The following is a 23,464-nucleotide window of genomic DNA, read 5'->3' as shown; positions in this document are numbered from 1 at the left end:
TGTGGAACTCATTCTATGAATACTTAATGGTGTACAAGTTGTTGGGACAGGAAAATGAAGGAACTATGCTGTCCCTCTGTTCATACATAGACATGAGAATACATTTCCATAAATGTTGTTCTATGAGAACTACCTGCCAACCAACCTTCTGCTTACAATCTTGACTTTCTCTGAGTCATCCTCCTCAATTTTGACAAAATGATCTCCCTGTAATACACACCTGCCCATGACACTCCTAGGCTTGAAACACTCCAATGATCCCCAAATGTCTATAGAGCAAAGTCCAAGCACATTAGTATGATTCACAGCACCATTAGGAACAGAAACCTACTCTCCTTCTCAGGCTCATTTCTCATCATTCCATATCTCACATGATGGATCCATGGCAAACATAATTTATTTTGTGTTTCATGCTTTTACTCAGTCTGTGAGTCTTTGCTTGGTCAACTAACTTCTCATCCTTTGAGAGTTCAGGCATTCTTTCCTCCAGGAACATGTCACTGGCTCTCCTTTTTTCCTTGCGGTTGGGATAAGTACGATCCATAGTTCTTTCTTTAGTTACTATGTGCGAATTTTTATCCTCACACTTGGGTGCTTCATTGAAATACATTAATGTGCTTATTCCTACTAAACTATAAACCACTAGGTGTTCCCAGATACTTCCTGGCACCAGGAAGATGAGATCCAGGAGCACCAATGGTATAAGTCCCAGTCTTAGCAGTCAGGCAGAGAAAGCAAAGTTTCCCTTCCTCTGCCTCTTTGTTCCTTGTTTTAGTCAGGCCCTCATTGCATTAGATAATGCACACTCACATTGGAGAGGGCAATTGCTTTATTGATTCAAATGGAAACACCCTCACAGACACACCTGGAAATAATGCTTAACCAGAAAACTGAGCATCCCATGACCCAGTCAAGTTGACACATAAAATTAACCATCACAACTGCAAATGTAAAGTCAAGATTTAGACTCATTTATAGGTGACATAAATTCAGTATGTACTTTATGTGTTGATGGGAATTGCATGAATATGAAATTACACTTCAGGACAATGAATCTGATATTGCTTTGTAAAATGAAATACAGAAGAGACCAGAAAAAACTACACATATGAGTACTGACATTGGAGGTAATAAAAGTCAAATTCTAGAGTTATGAATGTGGGGAAGGAAAATAAGAGATATTTATAAAAATAATCACTGTTAAACTTTTAAATGTATTCAATGTGTTAAGAATTGTGTTAAGTGCCATTTAAATCTCTCAAAAACCCTGCATGGATAAACACTGAAATCTGAGATAAACCAGATTCAGGTTAAATAATCTTCCTGAAGTCATACTTCAGAGATTTAAAAGCAGCTCTGTGATAAACTCATACTCTTTCCACTGCATTGCTTCTGCCTCTTGGGCAAATGGGTAAATATATTCAACATACACACATGGTGTGAACACTGTGGATATAGTGTAACTCTCAGGATCTTTTTCACATCTTACACATATCTGATGAATTTGGTAAAGTCAGGAGAGGGAAAATAGCTAAGTGTAAACAAAGGACTGAGTTGTCTTTTATCCTCATTTGTAAGTCAACTCAAATAGGCAAGCTTACCAAGAATCGCCTAATGATTGAAGCTCAAGACCCTCTGGGGCCACTATTTTTTATTTAATGAAACTACCAAAGATCTCCAATGTCAGTTCTGTGAAGGGCAGACTACTGTGATTTTTAGTTCCTCAAATGATGTTGATACATGTGGTAGGCTGAACAGTGGTCCCCCCCAAAGATATACATGCCCCAATCTCTGGAATTTGCAATTGTTACCTTATATAACAACAACAACAACAAAAAGATTGCATATATGATTAAATGAAGGATTTTTCTTTTTTCTTTTTTTTTTTAATTGGAGTATAGTTGCTTTACAATGTTGTGTTAGTTTCTACTGTACAACAAAGTGAATCAGCTATATGTATACATATATCCCTTCCCTCTTGGACCTCCTTCCCACCACCACTACCCCCACAAATCCCACCCATCTAGGTCACCACAGAGCACCAGGTGAGCTCCCTGCACTACACAGCAGGTTCCCACTAGCTATCTGTTTTACACATGACAGTGCACATACATCAGTCCCAATCTCCCAATTCATCCCACTCCCTCCCTCTGTCCACACATCCATTCTCTATGTCTGTGTCTCTATTCCTGCCCTGCAAATAGATTCATCTGTACAATTTTTCTAGATTCCACATATATGCATTAATATACAATATTTGGTTTTCTCTTTCTTACTTCACTCTGTGTGACAGTCTCTAGGTCCATCCACATCTCTAAAAATGACCCAATTTTGTTCCTTTTTATGGCTGAGTAATATTCCATTGTATATATGTACCAGATCTTTTTATCCATTCATCTGTCGATGGACATTTTCTTTAAACAACATACATTTATTTCTCACAGTTTTGGATGCTGGAAGTCTAAGATCAGGGTGCCAGAAATGTTGGGTTCTTGGTGAGGGCTCTCTTTCTGGTTTGCAGATGGCTGCCTTCTTGCTGTGTCCTCACATGGCTGAGAGAGATCACCTCTCTCATATATATTTTTCCCCCCGTTTTTTGAGAAATAATTGTCATACATCACTGTATAAGTTTAAGGAGAAGAGCATGATGGTTCGATTTACAGATCTTATGAACTGATTACCACAGTAGATTCAGCTAACATCCACCTTTTTATGTTGTTATGATATTTAGCATTCTTTTTTCTCGACTGAAAGAACTCCCTTTAGCATTTCTTGTAAGGCAGTTCTAGTGGTAATGAACTTCCTCAGATTTTGTTTGCTCAGGAAAGTCTTTATTCCTCCCTTGTTTCTGAGGGACAACTTCACCAGGAATAGAATTCTTGGTTGACAGTTATTTTCTTTTAATATTTTGAATATTTCATCTCATTTTCTCTTGGCCTGAAAAGTTTCTCCTGAGAAATCCACCAATAGTCTTACAGGGTTTCCCTTGTGTGTAACTTCTCTCTTTCTCTTGTTGTTCTTAAAATTCTTTGAAAAGAAAAACACTAATTTGAAAAGATACATGCATGCCAATATTCATAGCAGCATTATTTACAGTAGCCAAGATATAGAAACAACATAACTGTCCATCAACAGATGGATGGATAAAGAATATTACTCAGACATAAGAAAGAATGAAATCCTGCCATTTGCAATAACATGAATGGATCTAGAGGGTGTTATGCTTAGTGAAATAAGTCAGGCAGAGAAATAAAAATACTCTACATTATCACTTATACGTGGAATCTAAAAAATAAAACAAATAATGTATATAACAAAACAGAAAGAGACTCACAGATATAAAGAACAAACTAGTGGTTACCAGTGGGGAAAGGGAAGGGAGAAGGGGTACAATAGGGGTATGGGATTAAGAGATATAAACTACTATGTATAAAATAGATAAGCAGCAAGGATATATTGTACAGCACAGGGAAATATAGCCATTGTTTTGATGTTACTTTAAATGAAGTGTAATCTATAAAAATACTGAATCGTTGTACACCAGAAACTGGTATAATATTGTAAATCAGCTATACTTCAATAAAAAATGAAAAATACAAATTCAATATAGTTATTTAATTCTTAAGTATAACTTAAACATAAGATAATGAAAGTTACCAACAAATAATAAACCATTCTGAAGAGAATCCTGTTTCCAGGAGGAAGAAAATGAATATTGTTATTTTTTTGAATTGACAGCCTTATTGATCAAATTAGAGTACATTTATAGTGATTTATATACATCATTATTAAGTTCTTTGTATTGGTTGAGATCATGTTTGAAAAGATTGAATCAGTAAAAATGAGTGTTCTTAGAAAGTGTTTCCATAAGTGATCTGCACTGTGTTTGGTATGAAAACTTTTGTAATTATTCAAATATTATTTTAAATCTTTGTGCTTTATGTTATCAGAACCACTAAATTTATTGTCTTGAATGTATGTGTGTGTATAACCATATTTTATATATATACTATAATATATATACAGACATATATATATATATATAAAAAACTATATATATTCCATAGTTATGTATCTATAAAATAAAACATTCTCTCTCATAAAAAAAAATCCTTTTTTTCTGACTTTTGACAGTTTAATTATAATGAGTCCTATTTGGATTCAACCTATTTGGAGTCTTTTGGGCCTCATAGATCTGGATGTCCATTTTTCTCCCCAGGTTCAGGAAGTTTTCAGCCATTATTGCTTTAAATATACTTTCTGTCCCTTTCTCTTTCTCCTTTCCTTCTGGGATTCCCATAATGCAAATATTGTTTCTTTTCACTGTGTCCCATAATGCCCATAGGATTTCTTCACTTTTTAAAAATTCTTTTTGCTCCTCTGACTGGGTAATTTTGACTGTCCTATCTTGCAGACCTTCCTTCTTCTGCATGGTCAAGTCTACTTATGAAACTACTGAATTCTTCAGTTCAGTTATTGCATTTTTCAACTCTAGGATTTCTGTTTGGTTTTTTGTTTTGTTTGGGTTTGTTCTTTTTTTTTTGATAGTTGCTATTTCCTTATCATATTTCTCATTTTGTTCATGCATTGTTCTCCTAATTTCGTTTAGTGTCTGTTCGTGTTTTCTTGTAGTTTACTAAACTTGCTTAAGAGGATTATTCTGAATTCTTTGTCTGACAGTTCACAGATCCCCATTTTTTAGTTATTGGAGCTTTATTTGTTTTCTTTGGTGGTGTCATATTGACCTGATTTTTTGTGATCCTTGATTCCTTACATTGGCATCTGCACATTTGGGTATTTGGGTTCTTCTTCCAGACTTTACAAGTTTGCTTTGGCAAAGACAGTTTTTGACCAGTCAGCTTAGTTTAAATTTCTGGGTGTGTCTGCTGGTAAGGTCCTTGGGCAGATGGGGCCTGCTATTATGGTCTACTCTGAGGCAAAGCAACAGTTCATGCTCTAAGGACAAGGATGAGGATTGTGGCACTGTCTGGGAACAGTTGGATGGGACTGCTGGCTTGGTTTCCTACCCAAGTAAGGCTACAGGATGGGCTCCATGGTTGCCTGGATTCTCTGGTAAGGCTTACTAGAACGTTGGGACTAGGTACTACATACAGTAGTAGATGGGGCTACAAATTAGCTTCCTTGCCCTGGCAGGACAGCACGATAAGACCCAGGGCCTGGGTTCCCCCTCATTATTTGGGGATTCAAAGAGTATGCACTGATTCCTTGGTCAGGTGAGGCCACCAGTTTTGCTCTGCAGACTGGGAAAGCCATAAGCTCTGCTTTCTGTTCCAGTACCACTGTACATAAGGCTGTTGGATGGGCTATTACTGTGTGCTCCAGTTCGGTTCCCTGGCCAGACAAGATGAAGGCTGTATTCAGCAATGAGAAGAGCTATGAATTAGATTCCTTGTCCAGGCACAGCAGGTCAAGCAACTCTAAATCCAGTAAAGCTGTTTGTTGTCTTAACTGAAGCTGACTTACATTACAAGTCCCCTAACTGAACAGGGTCACTGGCTTTGTTCTGCAAACTCTTGGCTCTGCTCACCTCTTGGTTCGTGTGCCACTGGATCACATAGCTTCCTGGAATTGTCTCCAGCCCTTCTGGTCAGATGGGGCCACAAGACAATCTTCACAGCAGGTGAGGCTGTGATTCAGCTCCTTGCCTGGATGTGGGCAAACCAGGCTCCAAAGCTGGCAAAACTCCTCATTTGAGGATCTGAATCAAGTAGATCTATACCCTACCTAGTTCTCTGGTCAGAATGTACCTCCAACTAGATTCTTCAGATAAGGAAAGCCTCTGGTTGGGATTACTACTTGGGCACTGCAGGAATGAACTTGGTCTGCCAAGATCTGTGCGGTGGTCACTGCGAGCACCTCCCCGCATCTCCATCACAGTCAGATTTCCAGTGGTCCAGCCCCACAGATTCCCCAGCAATCCCTGAGGTGCGAGATCAGAGTAGGGGCTCCTGCAATGTTACCCACAACGCTGGGAGAGCTGGTTTTCCTCTGGGTTCTCTTTTCCCCCTGGAGGAACCAGAGGCTCAGGGGAGACCTCTCTGTGTGTTGCCGTGCTGGCCTGGGAAAGGAGCAATGCAGTCAACCTGTAGCCACTTCTCTTACCTTCTAATGCAGTTTCTCTTGGTCTCTGTGGTGCGGGGGCGGGGGCAGGGGGTGGTGCTTCAACCTCACCCCCATGTTCTAGGATTCTCTCAGTAGTGTCTTGTCCTTGAATAGTAGTTAATTTTCACCTTGTGAGGAGGAGGGAAGCCAGGAAAATTCTATTTCACCGTCTTGCTGATGTCACTCCAAATGAAGGATTTTTGAGATGGGGAGATTATCCTGGATTATTTGCATAGGCCCTAAATGCAATCACAACTGTCTTTATAAGAGAGAAGTAGAGGAGATTACACAGAAGAAGAAGAGGAGAAGGCAAAGTGACCACAGAGGCAGAGATTGGAGTGATGCAACCACAAGACAAGGATTGCTGGCAGCTACCAGAAGCAGGAAGAGGCAAGGAACTGAGTCTCCCTTGGGCCCCCAGAGGGAACATGGCCCCGCTGGCACTTTGGTTTCACTCAGTGATAATGATTTTGGACTTCTGCTTCTGGCCTCCAGAATTGTGAGAGAATAACTTTCTGTTGTTTTAAGCCACCAGCTTGTAATAATTTGCTACATCAGCCACAGGAAAGTAATATAATACCCAAATGACACTGGAAAGACTAAATCACAAACACACTAAAAATTTGATAATACATCACTGGATTATATCCTTTTCACATAGAAAAAAAGGGAGTTACTTCCTTTGAGAAGTACCTTGAAAAGTACTTGGACTGACCTTGGAAAGCTGAATATTATGACTTCCCAGATTTTGTTTACTCCATGTGCAGACCATTTTACAGTCATTCTTTCCAAACTCCCCATTTAAAGTGCCACTATTACAGATTTGACTGATGTTAAAACGTTAGAACTGACGAAATAAATGAGTGTTAATAAAACAGTGAAGTGTTCTGGTATCAAGTTACTGAACCAACACAATGGTTTATAACACCATGATGAAGCCGAATAATTGGATACTGTGATGAATTTGAGGTATTACAGTTTTAATGGTGTTAGGCTTATGATAAGTGTTAAACAGTAATGCCACATTCCTTTTGTTCATAGGCTCAGTGGGATGGCTTGACTGGGCGTATCACCTTCAATAAAACCGATGGCTTGAGGAAGGATTTTGATCTGGACATTATTAGTCTCAAAGAGGAAGGAACTGAAAAGGTAACCTCCTCAATAATAAATTTGAAAATTAAAAAAAAGCATTGCTCATGCATTTTTACTTGCACAAACAAGTAGGGGAATGATAAAGTGATTCAGCAAGTTCATTTACGTCCAGTTTTCTAGATCTCTCTCCCTGATATGCAGATCGATGTTGATGTGCTAGATTGTTAAATTGTGTGTGCTATTAATAGCAATGCTAATGGTTATATAGTGCTTGGTTTATATACAAGCATCATTATATTATTACATATATATAACCTTAGGGGTGGATGTCATTAGCCTCATTTCTCAAAGGTTTTAAGAATTTGAGTTTAGACTTGGGAAATCAGAAGCTGTCAATGATTTATATTTGGAATGGCATCCAAGGGTTACTTAGAAATGAATTTTAATTTTACTCCATTTTGAGACTGGTGACAGAGGGACAAAATAAAGTAGGATAGAAAAAGCTTACTGAAGCAAACTAACTTTGCATCCCTAATTTTAGGAGGAAATATGCCAAAAAAATGTATTTTAATGTTGAGTTCTGATTTTAGTCTTATTTAGTTGTAATTCTCAACCTCTCAATGATCTGAGTTCCATTCTTGTTACTATTTAGAGCAATGCAAATGTAAGCTATTTGATTAATAATAATAATAAAAAAATAATTTGCCTCCTCTTTATTACACCAATTTTAGTATTCACAACTATGCATTGGGATAATTAACACTTATAGTGTGAAGACTTTGCCCTTTAGAACCTTAAAAAAAAAGATTTTGAAGCCCCCAAAACAACTGCCTGAACACCAAAACTCTATAAGCCAACATTTTTTTCACTGTAGGGGACAAAAAGCTTAACGTAAAAGAATGGATTTGGGAACAATCAATTTTACTTAGTTGAAATATTTCGGTTGATTTTTAAAATGAGATAAGGTTTCTATTTCTGTTTTGTTGCTTTTGTTAACTGAGACACATTTTTTTTAAGGTCCTAAATATGCCTCACCCCCAAATAGCTTAATTAAAATAAACAAAGATTAATTAGGCTGAATGTAAAAGGTGACCACCAGTGCTGAAATGTCTGCGGAAAATAATTAGTTCACAGCTTTGAGAGTTCACACTAGTCACGCAGGTTTCCCCTTTTAAAAATGCCCTCTCTCTTCATCTCCTCTCTTCCTCTCTCTCTCTCTGTCTCTGTCTCTCTGCCTCTCTCTTCCTCTCTCTTCCTCTCTCTGTCTCTCTGTCTCTCTGTCTCTCTCTCTCTCAGGCTTCTTCACTCTGATTTCCTCGTCTGTTAGGTTAACATGCTCTGACAGAGCACAAGCCATCAACCTAGCCTCCATACTGGATGTGGAATTTGGGCTACAGGGAACACAAGGAAAGAAAATAATATTGTTATGGACTAAAAGCCTATAATGGTTTTTTTTAAAGAAAACGTCTGCTTCTCTATACATGCTTCTCTCTCCTTCTCCACTCCATTTAATGTACAGAACTGAAGAGGGAAGAAAAGCTGTTAAAGAAACATCTTTTTGGCTCAGATGTGTGATGAAATAGATCAAGCTATTGTTATGTTTTTGCAGCTATTTATACACGTCAATATTATGCACATTCTATTGGTGTTTTTCCAACAAAGGCAAAATCGAATTAGATGAAAGTGTTTTCTCAATTTGTTTCTTTATCTCTTCATTGTTTGCAATAACATTTCTTTCTTCAGGTGACTTGGGCTCAATTCCTGAGAAGGCTGATTGAACCTTAAAGCAATGGGGGAAGCCAACCTATCCTTCTCAGGCGTCAATGGAGGAAATGGCCAATCTTTTCATGTCAGCCTTTTGCAGGGTCCATAGGGAAAGTTGTTAGAAAAAGCCTATTTTCTCAGTTTCACTCAAGTTTCTAATACGCAGAAGCCCCTAATCAAAGAATAAGTCATTACGTACACCTTCTTCTCACTAAGGAATAATGTGTGTGTGTGTGTGTGTGTGTGTGTGTGTGTGTGTGTGTGTGTTGGTCGATTGACTAATCTGGTTATAAATGTCTTTAACATGTCTTCTTAAGGAATGATGAAGACCTTTTAACTCTGCAGCATAGATGTGCATATTCAAAAGAACTTTAAGACATTTTTTTGGTGTGCAAAAGGAAAAGTGAAAATCAGGTTGCACCACCTAGTAGAAGTAACTTCTGTGGGACCCAGTACTTGGTTCATCTCTTTACTGTACCTATTCTCAGGCTTTATATTGAATTAAGATGCAAGATTCCCAATAATGGGTGGGAAATGTAATGCTGTGAACACTTACACACCATGATACCTTTTGGCTTCCATGCTCCATTTTAATTAAGTGCTATTTTTATCTTTCCCTCCGAAAACCAAGGTTGCTGGCGAAGTGTCTAAACACTTATATAAAGTGTGGAAGAAGGTTTGTTCACGGACAAAAACTGCAGGAAATCTGGGGGGGGGGGGGGAGCGGAATACCAAAGGAAAAACCTGCATCCTTCCAGCTTTCCTAGACCAGTAGCTCTCCAATTGCAGTTTAGAGGTGATATTACATATAAAGGGAGAATGGGGATGATTGAATATGTTGTCTCTCAACAACATTGCCTGTGAATGGAAACAGGCTTGACATGGATTAAATAATGATGGATTAAATATTTCCCCCTAGATTATTTTTGTTTCTCCTGGGTAGACTCAGTCCGTGTTAGGACTGAAAGCAGGTAACTGAAACAGAAGCAGACACTGGGCCATTGATATTCTTTCTTGAATCACTAAATATTTTTCCCTAAGGGGCATAAAAACAATAGATTTGATCCATCAGACTAGTCAGATAGGCTAAGGCTCAGAAGGGCTGGGACATCTCCTTCAGAGTCACCACCACAAAATATGAGCCATTTTTAGAAATTCCCTTTTCTTACATACTATCTTTTTTTATGCAGTAAAGCAAAATTTGTCAATGCATATTGTTTTGCAATTTGTTTTAGTTTCCAGAGGACAAAAACATTAGAGGTTTTGAAAGGGAAATGAGATTATCTTGCAAATCATAACACCTAGTATCATGTTGTCAAAGAATGTGCACAGATTTATTATAGAAGCAAATGTTAGACATTACAAACATTCGGATCAGGAAAGTGTCCCAGTGATATGCAAACATTGTCTTTCATTCTCTCTCTCTCTAAAACCACTTGCTAAACTATTTGTTGATTGACAAATGGACCTTAAATTACTGTTCAACTTGAACAGTTTTGTCAGGTTCACTTTCATCTTTGGAATTATTAGTTAAGTCACAGAAAGTGTAAACAGTTTCTCCCTGCAGTCAAAAACCTTGTCTCCCTTTTGGTAGTACTCAGATGGGCTCCAAAATGTCCTGCTTTTAAGTTTAAAAAAGCACAGGTTTAATAACCTTGTTTTAATCTTCAGTGAATCAGGCTACCAAAGGCACAGGGAAGGCAATCCCATCTCTTCTCTGCTAATAAGTAGATGAACCTAACTGACACCCAGAAAGAAGCTTATTACACTAATCCAGCTTGAGACTCCAGGCACTTTATGCAATGTTGAATTAATTCAAACCAAATATCCTAGGGAATGAAATCCAAGCCCTGAAATTTTACTCAGAGGAGGGGAATGTCCTTTATTGGTCACTAAACTGCAATAATCACCCCCACTTCCCAGGGTTGCACTTCTTGGCTTTCCTCCTTCCTCCATGCCGCTGTGCCTCTTCCTTCCTGCTGACCTATCGTTGCCCACTTTGCAAGTTGTATACACTGTGGTGTGCTGTTTTGTGTTATGCCTGCTCATCAACAATTTACAGTAACCTGAGTGCTAGCACATGAGACCTATTGAGACCCAAAAAAACACATTGGCCTTTCCCTACAAGACTCCATCTTACAAGAGGAAGATTCACCCCCATTGCCTTCAAATTCCAAAAGCTCTTCTCTGCACTCTGACGTTTTTCAGTAGAGAATAGTCTGCCTGAAATTCTTTCCAAAAGACGGATACGGCAGTCTTTACACAACCCATCACTAAAAATATGTGTTCATAAAGCTCATGATATAAGAAACAGATATACTTTTTTCTTCCCCTAGATGCTCGATTATTTCATTCCGCAATTTTGGATTTTGAGTTGATGTGAATCACATACCAGGTTTGGGAGATAGATGTTAGTCACTCTCTGAGCATCTTTTTGTTGCATTACCTCTTTTAAAAAAGTTTGCTTAATGGCATTTGGGCACTCATTTTCAAATGCTTCCCTCTGTTGTCTGAGATAATAAATGGCTGCTCCCTCATGCCAGTTTACAAAGTGAAAGAAGGCAGAGCCAGACAATTTAGCTTTTGAGTGTTCCTCCCCACAAATAATTGGTCCACCGTCCACTACTTCTCACTGGTGAATTGCTGCTGACTGCTTTTGCTACAGTTTGAAAACTGAGGTTCTGCTTCCTGGAAGCCCTCCTCCAAGGTCGGAGAACAGGACTGAAATGCTAAACACCCTGGCATCTGGGTAACTGTGTCCCTCCCCGCAATACACATGAATCATGGGATCTTGCTTTTTCAGAAAGAGACGTTCATTCACGTGTTCATTTACTTCAATTAACAGGTAAAGTCAGTGGACAACTTAGGTTTAAAAGACACACACACGCATGCACACACGCACAAACACACACACACGCACTCTCACACACACACGCACTCTACTGCTTTGCTGATTAAAAGGTTTGAAAATAGAAGGCTGAGGTCATTCAAATTCCATATGTACTCCAAACTCCAAACTGTCCACTTCCCAGGAATAGCCTGATCGTTACTATATTTTGAAACTCTTTTAGTCTAGATTTGAGGAAACTTCTGTTACACAGATAGTGGGAAAAAATAATCTCCTTTTTCTTATTTTATGGAGGAAAGTTTACACTGAATGGGACTTTGGGACTCATTTGATTAGAACTACATCAGCAATGATATCTGACCTTCCACACTTTTAGTGAGGTTAATAAAAGAAAAAAAGCCAGATGTTAAGCTGTGGGGTGTATTTGTCTACGATTTCGAGTTTGTATTTTAAAAGGGAGTGATGTTGCAAGGCCATTCAACACTGCCATTTGCAAATATTAGTATAGGTCCTTTAAACACTTGACATTAATAGAAATAAGAGTTACAGAGAACACATTTCATTACTTAACAAATTGGCTAAAAACAGAGTTATTTTCTCCACCTTTCAATACTTAATTAAAAATTAGGTTCCATTCTCCCCAGTGCCTAAGTCAAGCTTTAATTAAAAGCACAGCCAAGGCCCAATTTAAACACAGTCTTCATAGAGTTAGAAGTCAACTGTTCACAACCTAAAGCATGGCTTTGGATGAAAACCAATAGATTCCCAGTTGTGGTTAGCCTGAGATACATTTCCTGGAAGCGAGGGCCCCTGCTCCCCAAAAAGTGAGAGTAGGTTAGAAGAGAGGAAAGAAAAAAATGTCCCCTTTTCTTGGGTTTAAAGCCAGACAAAGAAAAGATTCTTTAATCCGCAGACATGTGTTGCGTGCATTCTAAGTGATGAACATCGCACTTGATCTTGGAAAGACTGAATGATTATTAAAGGTGTTATCCTACAGCTTAATCCTACCTCTAGTACCCTCTCTATAGACAGAATGAAATACTTTCAAATGCAAAAACTACCCCAAACCCCCATTTATCTAGACTTGTCTCTTATGTCACCAACCAACTAGGTCTAATTAAGTATAGAAAGAAGACAGTGAAACTGAAATAGTTCACACCGATGTGTGAATGTGTGATACAGTACTTGCAACTTCCTCAAAGAATTTATATTTCTAAAAAGAATACTTGTCAAGCTAAATGAATTTTCAGCTGCTGCATTTAGGCAGTAAATCAAAGTAAATAAATAGAAAAGGAAAGAAGCCTAACATTCCCACAGGTAAAATTTTATTTCAATATCAGGAAAGCTCTAATGTCTCCATTTTGCTGGTGAGGAAATTGAGCCACAGCAGGGTTAATTAACTTGCCCATGGTCACATTGCTGGTAAATTGCAAAATTAGAATCTGGACAAGAGTCTATCTGGAAAGCTCATACTCTGTCCAACTAGCCAATGTCCTCCCATTGGAAGAGTATATTTAGAGATCAAGCATAGGTCTACCCTGTCCATCCCAGAGTATGTCCAAGTGTTGGTGTTCCTAAACTGACCCAGTTTTTCATAGCTCCTTTACTTTATCAGCTTATAAATTTCAAAAAAAAATTCACTAACAATTCCAAGTTCTTTCATAACAGGACAAGCTTAAAGAAATTACTGGGGCAGTCATTCAGATGTCCTTCATTAATGTTTGTGCAGCTCTTATACCAACACTTTCACATGCATCTACTCATTTGATCTTCTCAGCATCCTTATAAAGTATTTTATAGTTAGAGAACAAAAGCTCAGAAAGTTTAGTGTCTTGTCCAAGATCACACCACAACCAGGTTTGCATGCCATCTCACTAGGCTGGCAGTAAATGCCTACAGAAGGCTTCAGAAAAAGAGCTCGATTCTCTGAGGCTCTTTTCATAGGTTGCCCCCAGAGGCAAAACAAATCAATATACTTCTACAGGGTCTGATAACCCAGGAATGACTTGGCCACTGGAGGAAATTTGGGTTATTATTTCTTAAAAGAGCAATGGGCTTCACTGACTGCCAATCACAATGATTGGTTCTGTGGTAGATAGAAAGATCAATAAGCAATAAAAGTGAACACCTTCACTGAAGGCATTCATGGTCAAGTGAACAAACAAGACAAGTAAACAGATGATAATAACAGAATAAGGTCCAGAACAGAGGTACAAGGAAGGTACGAACAGAGTACTACTAGTGTCCACAAGAGGCACCCTGACCCAGCACTGGGTCCTCCAGTAAAATAGGCCTAGAACTTAGTTTGCTGCTCATCCACACTTTTTCTTCCATTTACGTTTCCCTTTTAGATGCCCGATCTCTCCACTATCCATCTTGCCTCCTCCATCCCATTTCTTATAAATTTTAAAGGCATCGATGGTAATACTTTGGTAACACAAGGTTTGTATCAATAAAATGTAAGCTCCACAAGACCAGAAATTTTTATCTCTTTTGTTCACTGCTATGCCCTCCAATGCCTAGAAGAATCCCTGGCATATAAGTAGTTGTTCAACAAATACATATTGGAAGAAAATCCAATACTCATTTAAAAATTCTTAATTTAAAACAGAACATTGAACTTAATAAATTAAAAACAAAAGGACCTCCCCCTACTTCACTCCACATAGCACAAATTTTCTGTTCCATCTACACACTCATCCTTCCATTGTTTTGTTTTCCCACATTTAGTAGCTTCCACAGTAATGCCCTGTTGTCCTCTTCCCAGACTATGAGCTTTTGTGCCTATTCCTGGTGTACCAGGGACCTCTCTTTAGCATAAATGTCATCACTGACTGCCAGCAGCCTCTGATGTAATGTGTTCTGTGTAGATTGGGATTTGGAATTCCAACAGTGGGCTTAACATGACGGACGGCAACAAAGACAGGTCCAATAATATCACCGATTCACTCGCCAACCGAACGCTCATCGTCACCACAATTCTGGTAAGTTGACCATGTGGAATTCAGGGCATCTTATCCAGACTCTTACTCTAGACCTTGAAGGATTCCTCAACTATCCTTTTCATGCCAACAACTCTCTCTGTAAATGTCTATGTTTAATTGGGACACTAGAAGCATATGTTTGTGTGTACCTATAATAGATTGAATTATCAGCTTCCAACATTGTTCTGAAGATCTCCTACCTCCAATCCATTCTCAGCTCTCTTTTGCTCCACCCTCTAGCCCCACCCAGCTGGTCTCCCTTGCTCTCTGGCTACTGGTTGGTTTCAACCAAGGGGAGACTAAGACCAGGGAAGTGGAGGAAGAGACCCAAGGAGATTTCTTCCACTGTTTCCCAACAGTATTGTCAGAACCTCTGTCTTTCACAGCCATAGCTTCTATCCTGTCAATGATCCTGCTTCCATACACTAACTGCACTGGACTCCTGGAACACTCTTTCCTCCCTCTCTGCCTCAGCCCTAGCTTCCTAATTATGCTGGTCCCTGGGTGTCTATATCCCACTGCAATTCTCACCACCATCCCTGTTGCTTCCCTTTGTCTTGCTCATTCCTTTGTAAATAGCCCCTTTATTAACTGCTCTTCAAAAGCCCAGGTAAAAGTACCTCCTACTCTGTGTTGGAACCCCTGTCATGCCCCCATCTAGCAACTGTGCACTCACAAGTTGTTCGTTCTCCCTCTTTGCTCTATCATAATCCAAGAAATAAAGGGAGTGGCCACCTCTAAAATCTTCACTTTTGGACCTTCCTGTTTTGATTTAGTCCATAATGTCAGGCCAATTTACTTCTGAAACAGTTAGCTTCGGAGAATTATTCATCCAAAATGAAAACCGTTTTGTTTTTCTGGTGTCTACTTTCTCTGCAACCTTCTCATGGAAATACAGAGTATTCTACTTCTAACAGTTTGTTTGAGGATAAGCCTAAGCATAAAGGACAGATCAGTAATGTAGTAACTATTATGATTTTATAAAATAAAATACATTTTTATTTAGTCAAATGAGAATTAATAAGATTATAGATATGTAGTCTTAAGGAAATGTCCATTATTCATAGGATAGGGGATTTATCACGTAAGCATATAAACAAAGAATTTACCAGATGTGAGCTCTAAGATGCATTCAAATAAGAAAGTGGAACCGATGATAAAAGAAGACATTGAAATGGCCTTTGAATAAGATATCCTGAATGAAACCAAGAAAAAATATGTAAGTAATAAGGGAATAGTGAAATTGAGATGCAATTTAGCTGAGAAATGAGAAAATTAAAATATTCAGAGTATTTAGTAGACAGGAAGTTTGAAGAAAAAGAGAATATATTTGCTGATTTAGATTTCCCTTTTGTAAGTAGGTGAAGCTCATAGATAAAAGCCAGGAGAGAGGGTGGGTCTAGCACTAGAAGCTTGGGTGTGGGCACAGCTGGATGCCAGATATCCAGACATCAGATCGTCCCCTGCCTTCTCTGCCAGACCTAAAGTTCACAAATGATTGTCTCTATGACACCATTCACTCACAGCTCTGCCCTCAGCAGTGGAGGGGAAAAACTCTCAATCAAAGAGAGAGGAGGGAGAGAAATAATATATGGAGTGTTCTATATTTGTAGAGGATGTACAAAAGATGAGTTTAGCAAAGGCAGAAGGGGAAGTGACTTTCTTTAGTATTCTCAAATCTTAAAAATAATCTTCAAATATTTTATATCTTCTGGCTGTTGATAGAGCTTGTGTAAGTAAATTCTGCCTTTCATTATAACAGGGTTTCATATGTGATTTGTTTCATATAGGAAGAACCCTATGTGATGTACAGGAAATCTGATAAGCCGCTGTATGGAAATGACAGATTTGAAGGATATTGCCTGGATCTATTGAAGGAATTGTCAAACATCCTGGGTTTCATTTATGATGTTAAACTTGTCCCTGATGGCAAATATGGAGCTCAGAATGACAAAGGAGAGTGGAATGGAATGGTCAAAGAACTTATAGATCATGTAAGCAAAACTATATCTCCTACATAGGGGTCTTAAATGTAAAAAAAAAAAAAATGCATAATGAGAAGTAAAAGAAAAGAGAAAAAAATGGTTGAGTCGAGTCAGAAGACGTTTTATTTATTTATTTTTTGAATCATAAAAATAGCTTGAAAAATGGGAGAAAACAACCTACCAATGTAGTTTCCCCACTTAGAAGGGCAAGTAAGGAAAAATTGAGGATAAAAATTTATGGGCCCATCCTTCATACCGAAGAATAAACTTGAATGATTCTTAGATTAGATAAAGAGTTCTGAAGTTTGCAGCTCAGAGCAAAATCTCATCGACTACTTTTATGATCTAGTTGTTCATTTCTTACTTTTCTCACATGCCCTTTTTTAAAGACATTCTTCTGCAGTTTTTTTCCCCCATTTAGTTCCAGAATATGTATGTGTATATAAATATATATATATATAAATATATAAATATATAAATATATATATATATATATATACACATATATATATATATATATATGTCGTGTGTGTGTGTGTTTCACTCTGTCTGGTTTCTCTTTGCTAATGAATACTATTTTGTAAACATAACTGTGTAAATCAACTGTTTTTATATTAGAGTCAATCAGCACAGAAGCTTTTGTGTGAGAAGCATTTGGAGTTGAGAATAGGAATCAGGAGAACCAGGAAAAGTCTAGACATTCACCAGGAAGGTAGACAACTAAGGTGACAAGTTCAAACTTGCTTTTGCAGAGGGCTGATCTGGCGGTGGCTCCTCTTACCATCACTTACGTGCGGGAAAAAGTCATAGACTTCTCCAAACCCTTCATGACCCTGGGCATCAGCATTCTCTACCGCAAGCCCAATGGCACCAATCCAGGGGTCTTCTCCTTCCTCAACCCTCTATCTCCTGACATTTGGATGTATGTGCTCTTAGCCTGTTTAGGAGTCAGTTGTGTACTCTTTGTGATCGCAAGGTAAGTTAGAGAACTACTAAACTTACAACAGATCTATGTCAGTCTCAGGTTGACCTGTATGCTCTAGAGGTAGACAAAGATCAAGAACTTCAAAGTATTCTTTTAGTTTTGCCTGGTGTTCTATTCTGTCAAGTTCTCCCTCATAAAAGCCACTCTATAAATGAATATCTTCTAATTATTCATAAAGGTAATTTTAAAAGATAATAGGAAGACAATTTTATATATTATATTAATTTAATTTTATCAGTACTTAAAGCAATGTAAAATGGTTATTTACCCATTTTTCCCTGAATTATATTGCCACAAAAGCAATAGCTCAGCTAATAAATCTAAAATGTTTCAACAGGAAAGAGAAAAATTGTGTCCAGATTCTTGATCCCTGGAATATTCGCAAATATTAAGCAAAATAGAAAAAAGTTAGCTAGGAATTGTTGTAGCAAATAAGAAGCACTGGATTAAACAAGATTTTGAAATCCTCAGGAATAAAAATAAATACTTTGAAAATTTTATAAAATTTATTTTTAAAAACATTAGACAGTTAACAAGAGAATTATGGAAATAACAATAAAAAGAAAGAGTAGTTATATATCCAGTCTGGAGGCATGAAATCTTTATGCTACCCTGATGATTCAGTTTAGATTTTATTTTCTGAGATAACCCTACATTTAACCATTCTGCTCTACACAGTTTTTCAAAGGATTGTTATACCATTCAGTAGATCATGTTTTCTAAATATCTTTGATACTGAATTGGAAACACAGCTGCATTATCTTTCTGTTGGCATAGAGAGTTTATATCCCTAGACAAACCCTGTAAAAAAAATAATTGCTTTGTTATGTCCTCTACTCATTTTCAATCTTTTTCATCTTTCAACAAAACTCAGTGAACTTTTTCTCTAATCAATTTTTGTTTTCCCTCCAGGAATTTCTAAGAGAAATCTTTCTTCATGCTAGTTCTTTGTCATTGTTCACTGTATGGTTTTGATTAATGCCAGGTAACTCTTTCCCTGGCATAATTATAAAGAAAGCTGGGAAAAATAACCTAGTTTGGAAAGGTCTTACAGATCCATAAAGCAGACATAGTAAAAGCGAATAAATGTGTGCTCTCATGTGTGGGTGAGTCACATATGTTCAATATGAAATGAATGTTTCGAAGTTCTCTACACTTCATAAAGTGTACCATTACCAAATCCTAGACTGTTTTCCAAATTTTGTCCAGATATTAAATTACTTTTAAATAATGACCAAAGCTTTCTTTCCATGTGTCTTACCTCAGAAAATAGTATATTGTCAGTATGTAGAGTGATACTATCCTTTGATACATTAATACTCAATTAGTGGTTCTCAACTAGGAGAGATTTTATCCTCCAGGGAACATTTGGCAATGTCTGGAAATAGTTTTTGATTGTTACAACTGGGGGTGGAGGATGCTACTTGTATATAGTAGGTAGAGTCCAGGGATGTAGCTAAACATCCTACAGTGTGCAGGACAGTCCTCCCCCTACAACAAAGAATTACTCCAAAATGTCAATAGCATCAAGTTTGAAGAGCCATGCTTTAAATAATTAAAGATGATAGTGCTTTGAGTATCAAATTTTCAAAGATGAATCACTCACCTTTGGAGGGGCATTTCTCATTACTGTCTCATAAGTGAAATGAATACTGCCCTAGAATGGCCATTGAATAAATGACCACCCTAAAGTGATGTACTCTCTAACAATAAATTAGAAATCTTGTGTTGGCTTGTTGTTCCATTCCTCTATTCGGGGCCCACACCTGCTGGGTGATTCTAGGGCTAGTAGAGCAATCCAAGCAGCAGAGGGCAACAGAGAAGTGAGTTTCCATATTCCCCAGCTCACTGCTTTGTCTAAGCAGTGATGCTAATGAGTAGAATAGGCAAGACAATGTTGATGAGCAAGTAATTACATTATTTATCACACTGACTTGACCAAAATCAGTGAAAGAAAAAAACCATGTCAATAGCAACCAGAAATTCTCACAAGCATACAGGTTGAAAGTACTCTTTTACATTTGACACCAAGTGTGCCTTTAAATGACCTTATTTTTACCACCAGAATATGTCAAAATAATGTAGCATTCAGTAGTTTTCCCCTCCTCATTTTGTCTGTTCCTCTATAAGCTCCTGATGAACCAGAGCCCTACATTTTCTAACTTCATTCTGTTTCAGTTAAGAAAGCAGCCTCCTTTCTCCCCTAGTCAATACTATCCACTCAACATTCCTACTCACCAAGTATCCTTTATAAACCAACTCTTCTTTATTTAGCTTATTCTCCTTGTCACTCCCTTCTCACTGTCTTTCCTCTCACTCTGGGTCTTGGGGAAGTGGAGGTGTCATGCATCAAATGCAAACTTGCAAATAGCATGGTGGTAAAACAGAGAAAATATAAAAATATAAAAAATAACTCCCTGCAGTGCACAGGTGCACTATCATGGGGATTGTACTCTCAGCTACATTCAGCTTCTCCACACCTTTGAATCCATTCCTGCCTCTAAGTCATAAAGCCACCAAATATATTTTGGAGGTGATTCCCAAAGACAAAATCCTGATCGAATAAATGTGCCAATTCACTTTTACTTCCCAACATCATAGCTTGAACTTGGTCACTCTGCATCAATAAGCTAATATGTAAAATGACTTTCTGTTACCACCTTAGTGGTTTGCATTCAAAGTTAGTGAAATAGAAATGAAAAACAGCTAACCTCCTAATCATCTTTAGCTCTAGAGAGGCTTTTGAATTTGCTTTTTGAAATATACCCTTTCTTGTCTTTTTAAAGGGGAAAAATAAAGCCCATCACTGCATTTAGGCTAATGCTCTCACTAGACAGATATTTACAAACCATTTGCTGAAGTGAATTGAATTTATAAAGTTAGACAAACTAAGGAAAGCATGTGCATGTCAGTGTTTTTGTTTTGTAGTTGACATTTTTTAAATTACTTTTTTATAAAGTATTTAATCCCAAGGAATTACAACCATCATGAACACACAATTTAGATAGACCAAATATCCAGATATAATGTCTGATTACATCTTATAATTTATGCTCATCTTCTTAAAATGAACATTTTTTAAGTTGGCTTCTGGCAAAGAAAAATCAAGAAAACCTTTGACTGTAACTCTACAGTTATAATACAAACCCAACAGTTATGCTACAAGATCGAATAGAGCTTCCTCCATTAAAAGATGAATAGGTCTTCCTCTTCTTGATACAGCCCAATATCTATTCTCAGCCATAAAAAGAATCTCTTAATTAGAAATCTTCAGTATGACCAGCATTTTATATCTTCCATTCAAGTAAAAGGCTGGCATATATAAACATAAAACCAAAATGAACCTCTGTATTTCAATATAATGCTGCTCTTCTATGTGCAAATTTTAACATAAATTCTAAGCACATTTGTCCCTTTCTCTGTCATTTCACTAAAAATCAGTATCAGTTGAAGATAGCAGCTTCAGAATATCGTTGGTGTGGGTCATGTATTAATCTTTCTCCCAGGCTTCCTGGTGCTGACATTACTGTCACACTAGTTATCTTTAAGCAGGCGTTAGGAATTTCAAGCTGAAATATCTACATCCAGTAGGCAACAGGTAGGTCTATTGCATTATGAAAAGTCAGTGTCTTACAACACAGCATCAAATCACTATTTAATATTCCTCAGTCCACGCACTCCCCAAGTCACTCAGAATCCCAGAGAGAAAGAATCTAAAATATCTCTGCAGAGCAGGCAGAATCACACTGCTGTTTAGACAGTTTTCTTTTTTGCCATAGAAAATTAGATTAATTGTTCACTTAGAACTGCAAAGTATGAAATACTGAAAAAAGACCAAGTTAGATGCAGTATTCCAAAGAGAAAAGTGGTGATCTCATTCATCAGAGCATATACAGGGGAGAAATGCTAGAATAACAGGGGGCTGGTGGTTGCCAGGTTTTATGATCTGTTTAGAAAAACTCCTTCTTTTGAATGCATAATCTGCCTAATTTATTGCACTTAATATTTTTAAATTATTGTACAAGTGACAATGATATTGTTTAAGTAACGGCATCTTTACTCTGTGTACTGCTTCAATTAGTAAGTTCATTAATATTGGTATTCAGTTCTTCAGCTCAGCAAACTACTATGGTTATAAGAGAGTATAAATTCAAAACTTAATTATATTGTTGAAACAGTAATTAAAATGTATTGGCATGACATTGTCAATTAAAGCTATATTCATAAGCTTCACAGGAACCTGCACTGTGTGCCCTGCAGCTGTGGAGAAGGTGCAGTAATGATTCAGATGCCATTACTGGGGGATAAACTATGAGGCTGTTATCCCAGTCTCCCTAAGACTTGAGGAGGAGATGTTGTATACTTTTCAGAAGGTGTCTGGGGGTTTAGAGAATGGTTTCTCATTAAGAGGAACTGTCTGCCCAGTTCCTTATGCATGATTCACAGTGTGCCCTGCTTTTCACTTTAGATAATGTATTCACTTTAACACCAACTCTCCCCAAGTGTCAGCAACCTGCTATTGTTTACTGCTGAAACCTTATGGCTGGAGAGCATTCCATATGTTCTCATTGGCTTTATGGTGTTTTACCATTACTCCTGCTTGCATTAAAAGACCCAATGGCAAATGGCAAAGCTTCCAGTGCTAAGGACTACTGCATTTAATCATTTCCAGATCACTTTGCAGAGCACCTGCTAATGTATTTTTGGAAAAATAAGTGCCCCTTGGAAAGATAGTCCTAAAAAATAACCACAGAGCAGGGAGCTCCTTGGGCTGTAGAGGTCAGACAGATGTTTAGAAAACAGAGGAAGAACCAAAACTCTTCAGTTCCTCAAATTTTTATTTTAACACACCCTAGAGATATCTGGATTCCCTCTTCTTTAAAAATAAGGAAACTGAAGCCAGTGAGCTTAAGTTACTTATTCAAGGTTGACTTCCTAACTAACGAGGGTTGGTGATCAGATGACCACAATTCATAGTTCTAGAAAAATTCAAAATGAATCTAGAGGAGTGTCTGAACCTAAAACACTCCATTGAGACATGCTGTGCCCTTAACACTAATGAACCCCTGTGCCTGGGCCAGGATACTTCTAAGTTTGAACTTTATCACTTCATTTAAGGATTGTGATTTTTATCTCCATATACAATCATAAAAACATTAATACATCCCAATCCAGACCTTCTTTTTGTTTATTAATTGTTTCAAGCTTGCAGCTCCTTTGATGCGTTATGAAATCACTAGACTACATAGACTCCTTTAAACTTCTATCCATAGATACCCCTTGAAGTCCAGTCACCCCTCTTTTTTGTGCCTTCCACAGCACCTAGCAACACAGAATCTTGATACTGTAGCTGGTATGCAACAGTGTGTGTGTCACTGTCATTGCTACTTTGTAGGGTAAATACTCAGGATGAGTGACCCTCTCTTTAACAGTCCATCTAGTTGTTCAGTAAAATGGAAATGAGTGAAAACTCAGAACAGTTTAGTAGACATAGATCTGAGGAGTACAGTTCCAGACAACCAATGGGCTTTGCCTAGAACTCAGAAGTCTGGTAAATATAGTGCCTAAAGTCTCCTTTGCACTTTGCCCACCAAAGCTGTAAGTTTATGGCCTACTGTTTGGTTTGATGCGTCCATCATTAGCTGTTGGGTGTTCTGCATTGTTCAGCGGGTTTTCACTGGTG

General features: G+C 37.8%; 1 protein-coding gene across 1 annotated transcript in view; it reads left to right on the top strand.

Moving 5' to 3' along the window:
* GRIK1 (glutamate ionotropic receptor kainate type subunit 1) overlaps nt 1-23,464 on the top strand; it is a 425,923-nt gene that overhangs the window by 362,245 nt on the left and 40,214 nt on the right. The window contains 5 exon segments of the mRNA XM_036849470.1: nt 7,165-7,272; nt 9,611-9,655; nt 14,698-14,811; nt 16,602-16,805; nt 17,549-17,772. Coding sequence (XP_036705365.1) covers nt 7,165-7,272; nt 9,611-9,655; nt 14,698-14,811; nt 16,602-16,805; nt 17,549-17,772 — 695 coding nt within the window.

This window comes from Balaenoptera musculus, chromosome 4, assembly GCF_009873245.2.
Source record: "Balaenoptera musculus isolate JJ_BM4_2016_0621 chromosome 4, mBalMus1.pri.v3, whole genome shotgun sequence".
NCBI classification, from domain to species: domain Eukaryota; kingdom Metazoa; phylum Chordata; class Mammalia; order Artiodactyla; family Balaenopteridae; genus Balaenoptera; species Balaenoptera musculus.
The sequence above is the reverse complement of the archived record's forward strand: the minus strand, read 5'-3'. Positions and strand labels throughout refer to the sequence as shown.